The following is a 14,136-nucleotide window of genomic DNA, read 5'->3' as shown; positions in this document are numbered from 1 at the left end:
AGCCATTTCAGGGCCACAGGAGCCAGTAATCCTTAGAATAAAGCAGTAGGTTTGTTCCTTCTGAGGCTAGAACGTTTTGCAAGTGACTTCAAATCTCACCACCCTGCTTTTGTGACATCACTTAAATAGAGTCAGTGTAAGTAAAGATAGTTAAATAGAAATATTTATTTCCTTAAAACTATAAATTAGTTTTCCCTCTCCAACTTCGAGAAGGAATTTTGGGAGGAAGGGGGGAAAGGGTGACAAATCCTAAGGAGTGGTTGCAGAGCATCCTGGATCCAGTTCCAATTCATGAAACCTCACATCCCTTTTTCCACTCAGACAGGTCTTTGCCCTCACAGTGTTTCTTCCAGCCTTGCCTAAGGAGGAGAGGGAAGTAGGAGCAACAGAAAGAAACATGACAATCCAAATATTCGTAAGTTTGAAACCATAGGTAATTAACCAAAACTATAAGCAGTGCCCAGGATTTAGTTTTGTTTCTGAGATCTAACGACCCTATCCTTTTGCCTTAAGACTTTTCTCTCCTAGATTTTCTCCTAGCCCTTATTAGCCTTAGTAACAGGTAAACAGCTTTTATAAGGATGGGTCATTTAGTTCAACACCCACACCTCTGAAAATTTGGGTTCCCCAAGTGGGTGGCCTTATTAGCAATGTTCACAGGAAACCCAGCCTCAGATTACTTCGAGCACCAGAAACCATGTCTCTGCACCATCCTCGGGAAGTTTCCTGCTAATGTATGGTGTAACTGACATGGTCATTTTTCTCTCGCTGCTGCCTGTTCCCTCCCCCCACAAAATGTTGCCCTAGCCCTCCAAGATCTTGTCCAAGTGGAGAGCAAACTCAACCTTTTCTCCTCTCTTGTATTGCTTTCACTGGCAATTCACATTAGAAAGCACTTCTTGCTCTGTTGTTTGGAATACCTTAATGTGAAAAACAATTGCAAATTACCATGACTCATACTGTCTCTCGTCCCCGTAGAAACCCCTTTCACGGTGTTCGCTGTCCACCCACACACTCATGGGGCAGGGTAGAGACAAGGTCACATTACCATCGTCGGACCTCTCTGCAGAGGTGAGTTTGTCAGTGCCCGCTGGGCGTGATGAATGGACAGTGTCAGTTTTAGCCACGTCAGCCAAAGTCTGCCAAGGAAAGACTCTTACCAATAGTTCATCCCTTCTGTCTCTTTAGCAATTTTCTTGGCACAGATAATTGCATCTGTGAGGTCATCCGTGATCAAGGCTATAAGAGAGAGGAGAATAGTATTAGCTGAGACTGTTATTTGAGGGGAAGCCCCAATCAGGTTTTCTTCACTTTTCTCACTGTTTGTTGGAACAGGAGGGTGGGAAGAACTATGAACTATATTCTTATTTTTGTTGAGCTTCTTCACAAATCAAAGAATTTTCTTTTTAATTTCTAGAGTAGCCACATCTGGGCTTCTTGAAATTTCAGTCCTGTAGGGTTTTTGGAAATGTGTTTAGATTAGACACAGGCGGAGAATGTTTTCTGTGTCCTAAAGAAATACATAAGTAAGAGGACAGTACAGTGTTTCCTCTACTTAGATGCTTGGACACACACGATCTCTTTATAAGTAAATAGTAAACTTGTCTATTTAACTTTCCAGTTTTTTGCGTAAAAAAAAATCAATCCAAGGTGTTTTTTATATGCAAAAATTTTTATGCCAGACGCATTAGTCTTTGTTAGTTTTTTTATGGCTTTCTGACGTAACAGATCTTCTGATTGCCAATGAATTCACTGGTCTTAGCATTCTTTCCTGCTTGCCCAGAAGTGGCCTCAAAATCCTCCATGCAAACATGACAGAAAAAGGCAAATAAATATAAAGCCCAACATCACTTCTGTTGCACGGTGGGTTTTTCAGAAGTAAATGCAGACATGGGCTTGGGGTGCAGAGTATTTATAAGAGATCCACATCTGTGAAAGAAAGGGGCAAAAGCTGGACTGGGCAGATGGATGTGTCCTGTTGTGATGCAGGCCCATTGAAGTTGCCCAAGGGGTGCCCAAATGGCTAAGTCCTTATGACTCCCCCTCACTTAGTCCCTGGGTGTGGACTGCCCCAGAGGGGCACAGTGTTGGATGGCGCACTCCTCTGCAGCTAAAACGACACTGAAGGAGGTGCCAGGTAAACTGTCTGCAAATCATATAGATGCCACTGAAGCCAGACATCTTCCCTTCAAAGGGAATCTGGGAAGTCCATCTCTCTGCCCATCACCACCACCAGTCAAAGACACAAAAGCCTACACCATTTGATATCATTTTTATTTATCAATTAAGCAAAGATTTTTATTTTTATTTTTTTTAAAGATTTTATTTATTTATTTGTCAGAGAGAGAGATAGAGCAGGAACACAAGCAGAGGGAGTGGGAGAGGGAGAAGCAGGCTTCCCGCCGAGCAGGGAGCCTGATGTGGGACTCGATCCCAGGACCCCGGGATCATGACCTGAGCCGAAGGCAGACGCTTAATGACCGAGCCACCCAGGCGCCCCTAAGCAAAGATTTTTTAAAGGACAAGGTAATGCTCCATGTTGACAAGGGTGCCATGACCTAGGCACTCTTCAGTGCTTGTGGTAAGAGTATGATGAGTTCAGCTTTTCAGGAAAACAATTTAATAGAATGTGTCAAGAGCCTTAAAGTGGTTCTTATCTTTTTGCCTCGTAATTTCTCTTTCTGGATCTATCTTAAGGAACTACTTATGAATCTAGACAAAGATTTATTTACAAAGTAGTTTATTGTAGCTTTGTTTACAAGAGGAAATTTACTTCCAAATGGAAAAGATCTAATTGCCTGATAATTAGGGGTGTTCACATTAATAATAATACCTCCATAGAATGAAATAAGGTGCCATTTAAAATCGTGTGTTGACATGATTTCATAGTAGTGGAAAATGTTCCCACTGTAAGGTTCACAGTATTGTAGAAAATATCCTCCTAGAGCTACACAGTCCAATATGGTGGCCGTTAGCTACATGGGACTATTTAAATTTAAATTAATCAATACAATTAGAACTTCAGTTTCGCAGTTGTTCTCACTACATTTCAGATGCTTTATAGCATCTTTATCGTGGCTAGTGGTTCTCAGAGTGGATAGCCAGAGAACATTTCCATCATCACAGAAAGTACTATTGGACAACATTGGTTGAGAGAGAAAATAAAAAGATAGTCATAGTCACCAATGTTTGAAGGTTTAGCTCTGAGTTGTGGGATCACCAGTGCTTTTAAATCTTCACTGCATATTTCTAAACTTTTTACAATAGAAATGCATTATTTTGATTTTCAGAAAAATATAACCAAAAAGAATAATGTTAGCCTAAATGGATCACTACAATACAAAATTATTTTGTAAACTCAGTTGAAAATGGAATTTTTTTCTTGAGTATGCCAGTTTAGTTGCTAATTAGGTTGCTTTTTCAGATAAGCTTAGCTAAAAGATAAAGATAATGATAGATTTCTTTTAAGCAAATTCATTCTAAATCTTTTTCTTTTTTTTTTTTTTAATTTAAAACAAACTTCTAGGGGCGCCTGGGTGGCTCAGTCATTAAGTGTCTGCTTTTGGCTCAGGTCATCATCTGAGGGTCCTGGGATCGAGTCCCTCATCAGGCTTCCTGCCCTACTACTCCCCCTCTCCTACTCCCCCTGCTTGTGTTCCTGCTCTTGCTATCTCTCTCTCTCTCTCTGTCAAATAAATAAATAAAATATTTAAAAAAATAAAACAAACTTCTATTAACCAAAAGAAAATTAACAAAAGATAGGACCTATAGGTGATAACAAATTGAGACAATATGCAAATTCACTAGCATTTGATACACAGTGAAAACTAAAGCTTTGTTAGATTATAAGTCTTTTGCCTTATTTCTAGAAAGATAAGTAGTTAGAATAGTAGTCACTATTAATAAGAGCCAACCTTTATTGAAAACTTACTGTGTGTCAAGTTCACGTAAAGTCTCTTCATGTATTATCTCCGTTCAGCCTCGGAACAACTATGTGGGTGAGTACCATGATTAGCCCTTTAAACTGAGGTCCATACTCAGTAAATGAGCCTGCATTCAAACCTAGGGCTTAACTTCTATTGTCCTCGACTACTTCCTTCCAACACAGACACTTAAGCAAAGATGCCTGCTTATGGAATATTATATGCTAATGAAGTTGATAAAGAAATATAAGTACTTTGTTCATTTTTCAAGTAATTATTTATTAAGAGATGATCCAAACTTAAGTGCTTGGTATCTGTTACATGTTCCAATTACCTAGAAACACTTTATTTTGTGTGCACAAATGCTTGGTAAGAGCTGACATACCGTTCGTGTTTGAAAGTTGTTGGAGCCTATTTCCTAGGAGAAGTGGGTCCGGTGGGGCCTCAAGGGGTGGGAAGGAAACAGACTATACACAGTGGGAAGAAGTAGAGAGTATTCTATTATGCCAGGACTGGAGCACACCAGAGGCATGTACACATCGCGGAAGGCTTGTGTTTGGGGTAAGGCAGTTTGCTTGGCTGGGGATGCTGTGTACCATTGATGAGATTAGGTGCTCAGGCCCATGTGGTGGGGACCTTGTAGTTTGTTTGTCAGTCTCTCACTTTGCTGTAGCTTTTTGTTACCCTAATGAGATGTCTTGAAAGTGCTAGTTGGACACGACTTTGAATTTGCTTAGGAAAATACGTTAAGGAAGATGGGGGCTGGGAAACAAGACTGATATGCTGAGATGTGAAGACACAATGAAATTGCCACAGAGGGGCAGCAGAGGGGCAGAAATGAGTCAAGAGAGCAAGTAGTTCTAAGGATCCATGCCAAGAATTGCTTCTGCTCAATTTACTTTAAATAGACAAGTCTCTGCAGTCAAAGGGTTCTGTTGAACAGCAAAGCATTATTCAACTGAATAGCTTATTCTCCCACATCAACAACAGAAAATAGCAACAATCTACACGGAAAGAACTACTTATTTTCAGGTAAGTTAGTTCTGCTTCAAAGTCTGTCTCTCCTCAGCATCCGCCTGCCTCCCACCTTCAGTATCACTGTCATGCCCACAGTTTACATCTCCTTCCACTCTGAAGTGACAAAAGCCAACTCAGATACCCAGCTGATGAGAAATAGAGATTAATATAAGTGGAAGAGACTAGATACAAGAGACTACAATCACCGTCCTTTTCCGTAAACATCTCCTACTTTAAAGAGGTCTATGCTGTTGGAGGAAAATAAAGATTGATATTATATTATTATTTGTGTGTAAACATATATGTATGTTTATATATATGTATATATAAAAATATTCTGTCCAAATAGTTTGGGGAAGGTAAGCTGGAATTTTGGAAATAGACTTTGGTATGGGATTGAGGAGAAGGCATAGCTTTGGAAGATGGGCAGGAGGTGCACGTAACCCGTACATATATGAAATGTCATGTTTCTCCTAAAGAGACCTTAATGCTAACTTGTTTCCGGGTTCCCATGACAAATCTCTACTTCTGTAATACATGGGACAGAATGACATTGTCCATAATTAAAGCTTCTCTGGCCTGAGGCTGAGGGAGGCCAGCTACTAAGGGGTGATTAGGATATAAAACCAACATCCTGTTTTCTATTTTAAAGCTGTCTCTAAAAATCCCATGCTCTTTATGATGAGAAAGCAGATAGGAGTGTTCCTTCACCTCTAACCATGAATCGTCCAACATTTTAATTTCCTAGAATTCAAGATTGCCTTACAGATATGTTTGCCCCAGACTTCCTTATTTGAAACTAAATTGAACAATATTAAATTAGTCAACTGCATGTAAAGTCAAGCATGGCCATGATGGAGTAACAGATTTTCTCTCCCACTGTAAACAACTAGACAGAATATATGAGCACGTTATCTTCAGACGTTAGGCAAAAGACAAGGCAGGATCATGACCCTTGAAAGATAGAAACAAAATGAGAGGAGTCTTATGATTACCATGACCTTCTGCCCAGAGGCACTTGCCAGACCAGAAAGGTAAAACCCAGGCAGGAGATGGCAATTTAAGTGGTGGAGACAGAGATAAGAGGCTAAGGGAGCTGCAATTTGTGGAGAAGAATACCTGAGAGTAAGGGGCCACCCAGAAGGAGAACACCAGAAATCCTCATGGGGATTCCACGGAGTCTTTGGCTGAAGGCTTAAACTGGGCTTGCAAAGAGTAAAACTCCATGAAGCTAGCTAGAAAACAATTACCAGGAACCTGTACAATCACAGAGCTCACACAGGGCTGAGAGACATTTGATTTCTGACTAGTCAAGAGGGAGAAATGTTGGTGAACCCCTGGACATTGAAAAGACACTAGAAAAGCCACGCCTTGGTAGTAGCATTAAATTAGCCCCACCATAAAGATGACTCTCAAACTTCCCTACCACAATTTAAAAGCAAGTCTTAAAAGGGTCAAGCTAATCAGAATTAACTACTTGCCAAGATGAAATCTAACACTCTTTAAAGGAAGAAAACAATCCAGACACTTAAAAATGTAACATATACTATCTTTAGTATCCAACAAAATGTTATTGTATGTGCAAAGAGGCATACGAATGTGACCCATAACCAGGGGAAAGATCAGTCAATGTTAAGACCCAGAAATGACACAGTTGATTGAATTACCAGGCAAGAATTTAAAAGTTTATAAATATGCTTATTTATATCAAGGACTTAAAGAAATACATGAATAAAATGAGGGAAATGAAATAAATAAAGCAATTACCTAGCACTGAAAATATACAATCTCTGAAATAAGACATTCAGTTAATGAATTTAATAGATTAGGCACTTCAGAAAAAAGAACAGAGAACTCAAAGATATAACAATGGAAAATATTGAAAATAAAACACACAAAGGGAAAAAGATTGAAAAAAATGAAGAGCCTTGGTGACCTGTGGGACAACATCAAATAATCTAATACATGTATCATTCAAGTTTTAGAAGGAGAAAAGATGAAAATTATGAACTCAGGGATCCAAAATGTTAATGAACATCAAGTAAGATAAATAAGAAAACACACATCATAATCAAATTGCTGAAAACTGGAGATCGAAAGGAAATCTTAAAGGCAGGTAGAGAAAAAAAGAGACATTACACACAGGGGATACAAATAAGAAAATCACCAATTTCTCATAATAAACAAGGTGAGCCAGAAGACAAAGGGATATCTTTAACAAAATGTTTTCTAGTAGACCTCCATTCCAAAAAAATATTGAAGGATATTCTTTAAAAAAAAAAAAAAAAAAGATTTATTTATTTATTTTAGAGAGAGAGAGAATGAGAAGGAGAGGGTGCATGAACAGGGAGAGGAGCAGAGGGAGAGGGAGAGGGGAAACAGACTCTCCACTAAAGGCAGAGCCCAAGGGGGCTCTAACTGGGCTCTAGCTGGGCTCTAGCTGGGCTCTAGTGTGGTTTGATATCCCAACCCTGAGATCATGACCTGAGCAAAAACCACGAGTCAGACACTTAACCGACTGAGCCACTCAGAAGCCCCTGAAGGATATTCTTTAGGTAGAGGAAAGTGGTATCTCTTACCTGCCTACCCAAATGAATCCACCAAAGGAATGAAGAGTGTTGGAAATGGTAAATATGTGGCAAACATAAAGAGATCCTTTTAAGGCAAAAATGCATGAGGTGTATAACTTGAAGGAAAGTGCAGAGCAACATCGCATAAAAGATGAGATGGGGAAATAGAAGTATACTGTCATAAAACTCATGTTTATATGTCAAGTGGCATAATGCTATTTGAAGGTAGAATGTGAGAAAATGATGCATTGTAAGCCCTAGAGTAACCACTAAAAATAATACAGAAGTGTAGTTAATAAGCCAATGGAGGAAATAAAAGAGAATACTGAAAAATATTCAGTAATCCAAAAGAAGCAGAAAAAAATGAACCAAAAACAGCACAAAAAGAAAACAAAAAACAAGACAGTGGATTTTAAAGTAACCATATGTAATTACATTAAATATAAATGGTCTAAACCAAGGTTCAGCAAACTATGGCCCACAGGCCTACCCTCTGTTTTTCTAAATAAACGTTTAGTGGAATACAGCCATGCTTATTCATTTACATCTTGTCTATGACTGCTTTTGTGCTACACGGAGAGTTGGATAGTTACAGCTGAGACTGTAGGCACACAAGCCTAAAAAATTTACTATCTGGCCCTTTTAGAAAAAGTTTGCTGACCCCTGTTCTAAAAATTCCTAATGAAAAGCAGAAATTGTTGGACTGGATATAAAAGCAACACCTAACTATGTGTTGCCTATAAGAAATTCACAGTGAACGTAAAGATACAGATAAGTTAAAAGTAAAAGAATGGAAAGAAATATATCATGCAAAGAAAACTGAGTCACTATATTACGATCAGGTACAGTAGATTTTGGGATAAGAAATATTATCAGAGTTAAGGAGGGGCACTGGCACTAATGATAAAAGGGTCAACTCATTAGGAAGATTTAACAATCTCAATGTGTATGTACCTAATAACAGAGCTTCAAAAATGACAAAGCTGAAAGGAGAAATATGTAAAATTATAATTATAGTTGGAGATTTCAATACATCTTTCTCATCATTTAATAAAAAAAGAAAATAAGTAAGTATATAATATACGTATATATTATAGAGTACATATACATATATAGATGGTATAGAATATCCACCTAATAACTGTAGAGTACACATTATTTTTTCAAATGCATATTCACCATAATTATATACTGTATGGTGATCCTAGGTCTATACCACAAAATAAGGTTCAAATCATTTCAAAGGTTTGAAACCATATACACTATAGTCTCTGACTACAACAGAATCAATTTAGAAATCAACTATAAAAATTCATCCTGGGATCATCCCTCATAATCATCTTGGGCATTCCCTTTGCCTCTCTCCTTTATTGAAATCTCTTGTTTCCTGGATCTATGTCTTCCTATTCCTTGGTTTATTTTATCCTTTTAATACAACACCTTCTCCAAAAGTTCTGTGCTAAATATCTTTTCATTGCCCCCACTGAGCCACCCTCTATCCTCTTTTACCTTGCTCTGTGCACTAAGAGGCTGATCTACATGGATGACATCAGTAGACCTCTGCGTCCTCTGACCTCTGGCAGAGTTGAACAACAAATGTTAGTAGGAGATTGAAAGGGAAAAGGACAGTGAAGCTGGGATATATATATTTCCTCAGCTTTTTTTTTCTGTCAAATCACTAAGAACAAACTGTGTCCCTTGATTGAAGGTCACAACTCCTACAAGGTAGACTTCTTCATGCAGACTGTATCTGGGTAGGGGTCACAGCTCTCTCTCCATTCCCACTTGGGCCAGGGGTTAGTAATGATCTGCTGTTTCTAATCCTTTACTTCATTCCTTCCTGGGGGTTCCCTGCAATCTGATAACGCTTCTGTAAGTAGCCCCTTTTAAAAAATTCTTGTAGTACTTAGTTTGAGTTAGTGGTTTTCCAGTCAGGATTCTTTCTATTGAAGGTAAATTTTTTGACAACTTGCTTGTCTCAAAATATATTCATTCTACACTCACAACATATTGACGATTCAGCTAGCATAAAATTTTAGTTTGGAAATAATTCTTCTTCAAGATTTTAAAGACATTACTCTATTTTCTTCTAGCTTCTAATATTGATATTGAGAAGTCTGATGCTACTCTGATGCTTGAGCTTTTGTATGGAACACGTTTTACTCTTTCTTTGAAGACTATATTGTATTTTATTTCTCTCCAGTTTTCTGAAATTTCATGAGGACGTGCCTTAGTGTGAATCTATGTTAATCGACTGTACTGGTTATATGATGGATCCTATAAATTGGAAACGCATGCCCTTCAGTTCTGGAAATGTTTTTTAAAGATTTCATTCTATCTACTGTTTCTCTTCTATCCTGCTGAAACTTGTATTATTCAGATCCATTTATTTATCATATCTTTATTTCTCCTATTTTCCACCTATCTCTTTCTTTTTCATTCTGCTTTTAGAGAGATTTCCTTAATCTTATTATCTTCCAACTTTTCTATTGAGTTTTTGTGTGTGTCTGTATTCATATTTTGAATTTCTCGGAGCTTTTCTCCAAATATTTCTTTTTTAATAAAGCATCCTTTTCTTGTTTCATTGATAAGACATGTTATCTAGCTGAAAATATCAATGACACTTCCCTTTTTCATTTGAAATTTTCATTTCCCTGTATAATCTCTGCTTTCAACAAGTTACTTTTATCTGATTTTGTTTTTTGTTTTGTTTTGTCCCATTCTTTCATGTCAATGACACTTATATGAAGTCTGATGATCCTTGTTTATCTGCACTTATTTAAGAAAGAGAGACTAAAAAGCTGATTAGGAGTTCCGTACACAGACACGGGGATTTTCAACTGTGTATCTCCCTATAGGGGAAGTCTGGCTAGTTTTGTTCATGGAGAGCTCCTACTCAGAATCTTTAGCTATGTCCTTTTCATCTGTGTGAATTCTCCAGAACAGAATCTTCCCTTCTGGAGAGTCTAGCCTGATTTCCATCATTCTAGGATTTAAGTGGAGGAAAGTGCCTGAGACTATGGAAACTTTAATCTCCCATGTCTTCAGTATGGAACTCTCAATTTCACAGGTTGTTGAGGTCCCTCAGTTGAGAGATCTTCTACTTACTCTGTTCAGAAAGGAAAGCTCCAGTATTCTGCCAGGATTGAGGATGAGAAGTCAGTAGGTGAATGGAGTCAGGAAGGGAATCTGATGGTCTAGATGCTGCTTAATTGGACTTCCCATCAATCCTCTTATTTTCTACCTATTTTCATTCCAGTTTCCAGAATTAGCTGATCCTGCTGATTTCTGAGCCCTTTTAGGATTCTATGGTTGCTTCTTGGCTTTCCCACTGTCAGTTTAGGACTCAAATTTCTCTAATTACTAAATTAGCCAGTACTTGTCCTCCTGCTTTTCAACTTCTAAAAATGTACATGTCCAGTTGTGGTGGTTAACTGGAAGACTCCATTGGCAAGCTCTTGGGGAATGCTAATGAAATTGGCCATGGATGGGGAGAGGTTTAAAAGTCATACCTCTAGGAAGGTGAAAATACTGAACTAGTTTTAGCCCAGAAGGTAAGAAAGTAAAGATAAGAAATATCTACTAGTCATGTTCAAGCTTTTAATAAGTTTCTATGTATAAAAGTGAGCAAATTTGTTTTAAATAAATCCAGAAGGAAAAACTAGAATTAATGGAAGAAAGCTAGAAAGAGGTAGATTTTGGTCTAACAGAAAAATGTTCTAAATTAGGAATTGATCGACAATTGTATGATCTGCTTCAGGAGTTAGTGAGCATTCTCTTGTAAAGTAGGTGTAGGGAAAACTTATTAGAAAATTAACACATTGTTCAATCATTCATACATTCAAACATACATACTGATTATCCTGTTTGTGTCAAAGAGAAATTAAAAGTTTATTTCCTGCTCGTAAGGAGTTTGTCACAGCATATCTTATAACTCTTTGTCTTCACCCTTGCTCCTCATTCCTTCTATCTATCTATCTATTTATTTTTTATTTTTTGAAGATTTTATTTATTTATTTGACAGAGAGAGACACAGTGAGAGAGGGAACACAAGCAGGGGGAGAGGGAGAAGCAGGCTTCCCGCCGAGCAGGGAGCCCGATGCGGGGCTCAATCCCAGGACCCTGGGATCATGACCTGAGTCGAAGGCAGACACTTAATGACAGAGCCACCCAGGCTCCCCCCTTTTATTCATTTATTTACTGAATATCTTTTGAACTCCAAAACTCTGGCTAGGCACCCCTGGGCATTGAGAATATATCAGTGAACAAAACAGATAAAATTCCTGCCTTCATGGAGCTTATGTTGTAGAGAGAGGGCAGGATCTGTTGAGCATCTCTTGCCTGTTCTTCTCCATGCCCCCAGCCATGACCATCATTCAGGTCTTTCTATCTCTCACCTCACCATTTGCAATGGCAATATCTCATACCCTGCTTGCAGATTAATCCTTCTGGAGCAATGCTTAGTCAACGACCTCTACTGATTTCTTATCGCAGGCAGAAATCAGTACATACGTCTTACCTGGCTTCCCAGGCCCTTCATAGTCAGGTAGTAATCAACCGCTCCAACCCCATGTCCTGTTACTTGTCTTCACATCCCCTTTGTTCCAGATAACACAAATGTCTCACTGCTCCCTGTGTGTGCCCCATACCTTCTTCCCACCATGCATCTTTTGGCTTTTGTTGTTCTCTTTACCTGGAATGACTCTTATCTATCTCTGAATGTCCAAATCTTACCTATCTTCCAAGTCTTAGATCAAATATCATTGTGTCTACAAGACTTTCCATGGCTTTATCAATGATGTCTTTGTCCTCTGAAGTCCACAACACTCAACCCACACCTGTTTATAGTCCTTTAACTTCCTAAAGCATATATTCTTTTTCCAAATACCTGAATTCATGTCTGATGCTTTCTGCCAGCCTCAGTTCTGTGCACACATATATTTCTTAAATGATTGAAGTAGAAGCCTTGGAAGTGAATTCTAGCTTAATTTCTACTGTTTAAGAAATGTAAAGTGTATTTATTTGTCTCATTCTCTACAAAGAAGTATAAACGCATACTTTGAGTAAATTGCTTTATGGAAAGCAGTTGGCAAGTAGCTTTCTCCTTCTTATTGAACATATTTAATGTCTCTATGCATGAAAGAATAAGGTCATTTTTCCACCCCTTCGCTTTTATGGTTGTTTCACAAAAACCATCCTAGAAGGAATAAGTCATCTTTGGGCAAGTAGGCCACAGGACTGCGAGTGTCACCCTGGGGAACTGTTGAATAATTTATTGGCAGGGTATAGACCTACTTGCACCTCTACTCCAAGTTTTTGTCAAAGCAGAAAATGGGTAGACATTCCATTATCTGCTTTCCTGCTTTTACTCCTGAGAACGTTATTTTTGGACAATCAAAACCGTACCTGCGCAGGCAACGTGGCAGTGGTTCTTCTCTTGTAGCTTACCCTGTCTGCACCACGTGAAACTGTTTATCCGAAAAATGCCATAGTCAATGCTCCCATCCTCTAGCTCAGTCTGAGCTGTTGTATTGTAGTGGCTCTCAAAGTAGGCCATGCAGATCCCTAGCGGGAGAGAAAGCCAGAACTGCCAGTAAGAGAAATGCATTTTTTTCTCCCACTCTGCTCTTAGACGAGAGCTCCCTTAACCATGTTACAATAACGCTGTGGTCCCAACAGACCTTGGGGAGGGACAGGGCAAGTAGCACACCCATGGGGCACTTCCGAAGCTGCACACCTAGTCCGCGGCTGCACCTGGACTAGGCCAGAAGTCCAGGTCTGTCCCTACCAAGCCAGCAAGGGGGGGCACTGTTTTCTCCTTCCCTTGCTGGTATCATTCACGCAGGACTCCAGGAGTGAGGACATGACGGGTAGGGAGGAGGAGAGGGGCCCCAGAGAGCATCATTTGAGGAGAACTTATGGATAGCTAGCAGGTGTCCCTGGGGAGGGGGGCCAAAGTTGGGGGGTTGGGAGACTTTGGAATCTCAGCAGGGAGATCAAAGGTAGAAAAAGAACAGGAAGGAAGAAATCTCACAGTTTCCAAGGCTAAAGCCCTGGTAATTGTCAAGGCCAGCCCTCGAAAATATTTTTGCCAGTTTACAGCGAGTGTAGACTTTGGGCTCAGTGGCCGTGACCAGGCAGCCAATCAGGGCCAAGATGACGGCAGTCTTCATCCCCAGGTCTGTTGGAAGCGGAGCCTGTGAAAGATCAGGAGACCAGGTCAAACAATCTTGCTTTGTCCTGAGTCCTAAGATTCAGTCTGTTGCCACTGAGAACTTAAATTCTGCCACGGTTGTGGGTGGCTCTGCCTAGATGTTTTCTGTTACTTTCATTTTATTTATACTTATTTGAATTTTTAAATTTTAAAAAACCGTTTTATCCATTATAATTGATAGTGTTACATTAGTTTCAGGTGCACAACATGGTAATTTGACAAGTTATGAGTTTATACATTGTGCCATGTTCACTGCAAGTGCAGCTACCCACCTGTCACCATATACCACTATTACAGTATCGATTATATTACCTTTGCTGTGTCTTTTATTCCTCTGAATATTTATTCATCCCATACCTGGAAGCCTGTGTGTCCCTCTCCCCTGCACCCATTTTGCCCATCCCTCTACTTC

General features: G+C 39.2%; 1 protein-coding gene across 1 annotated transcript; it reads right to left on the bottom strand.

The window, feature by feature from the left end:
* Positions 1-289: 289 nt before the first annotated feature.
* LOC123841779 (lysozyme-like protein 1) lies at positions 290-13,683 on the bottom strand. The gene is made up of 4 exons (XM_045871289.1): positions 13,545-13,683; positions 12,917-13,075; positions 1,161-1,239; positions 290-359 (listed from the first exon to the last, which is right to left on the bottom strand). The coding sequence occupies exons 1-4, from the start codon at positions 13,681-13,683 to the stop codon at positions 290-292; spliced, it is 447 nt and encodes a 148-aa protein (XP_045727245.1).
* Between the last annotated feature and the right edge of the window lie 453 nt (positions 13,684-14,136).

The sequence above is a fragment of the Mirounga angustirostris genome, unplaced genomic scaffold, assembly GCF_029215605.1.
Source record: "Mirounga angustirostris isolate CCGP_5_RB_7025 unplaced genomic scaffold, mMirAng1.0.hap1 SCAF_5, whole genome shotgun sequence".
NCBI lineage: Eukaryota > Metazoa > Chordata > Mammalia > Carnivora > Phocidae > Mirounga > Mirounga angustirostris.
This window is presented reverse-complemented; position numbering and strand designations above follow the sequence as displayed.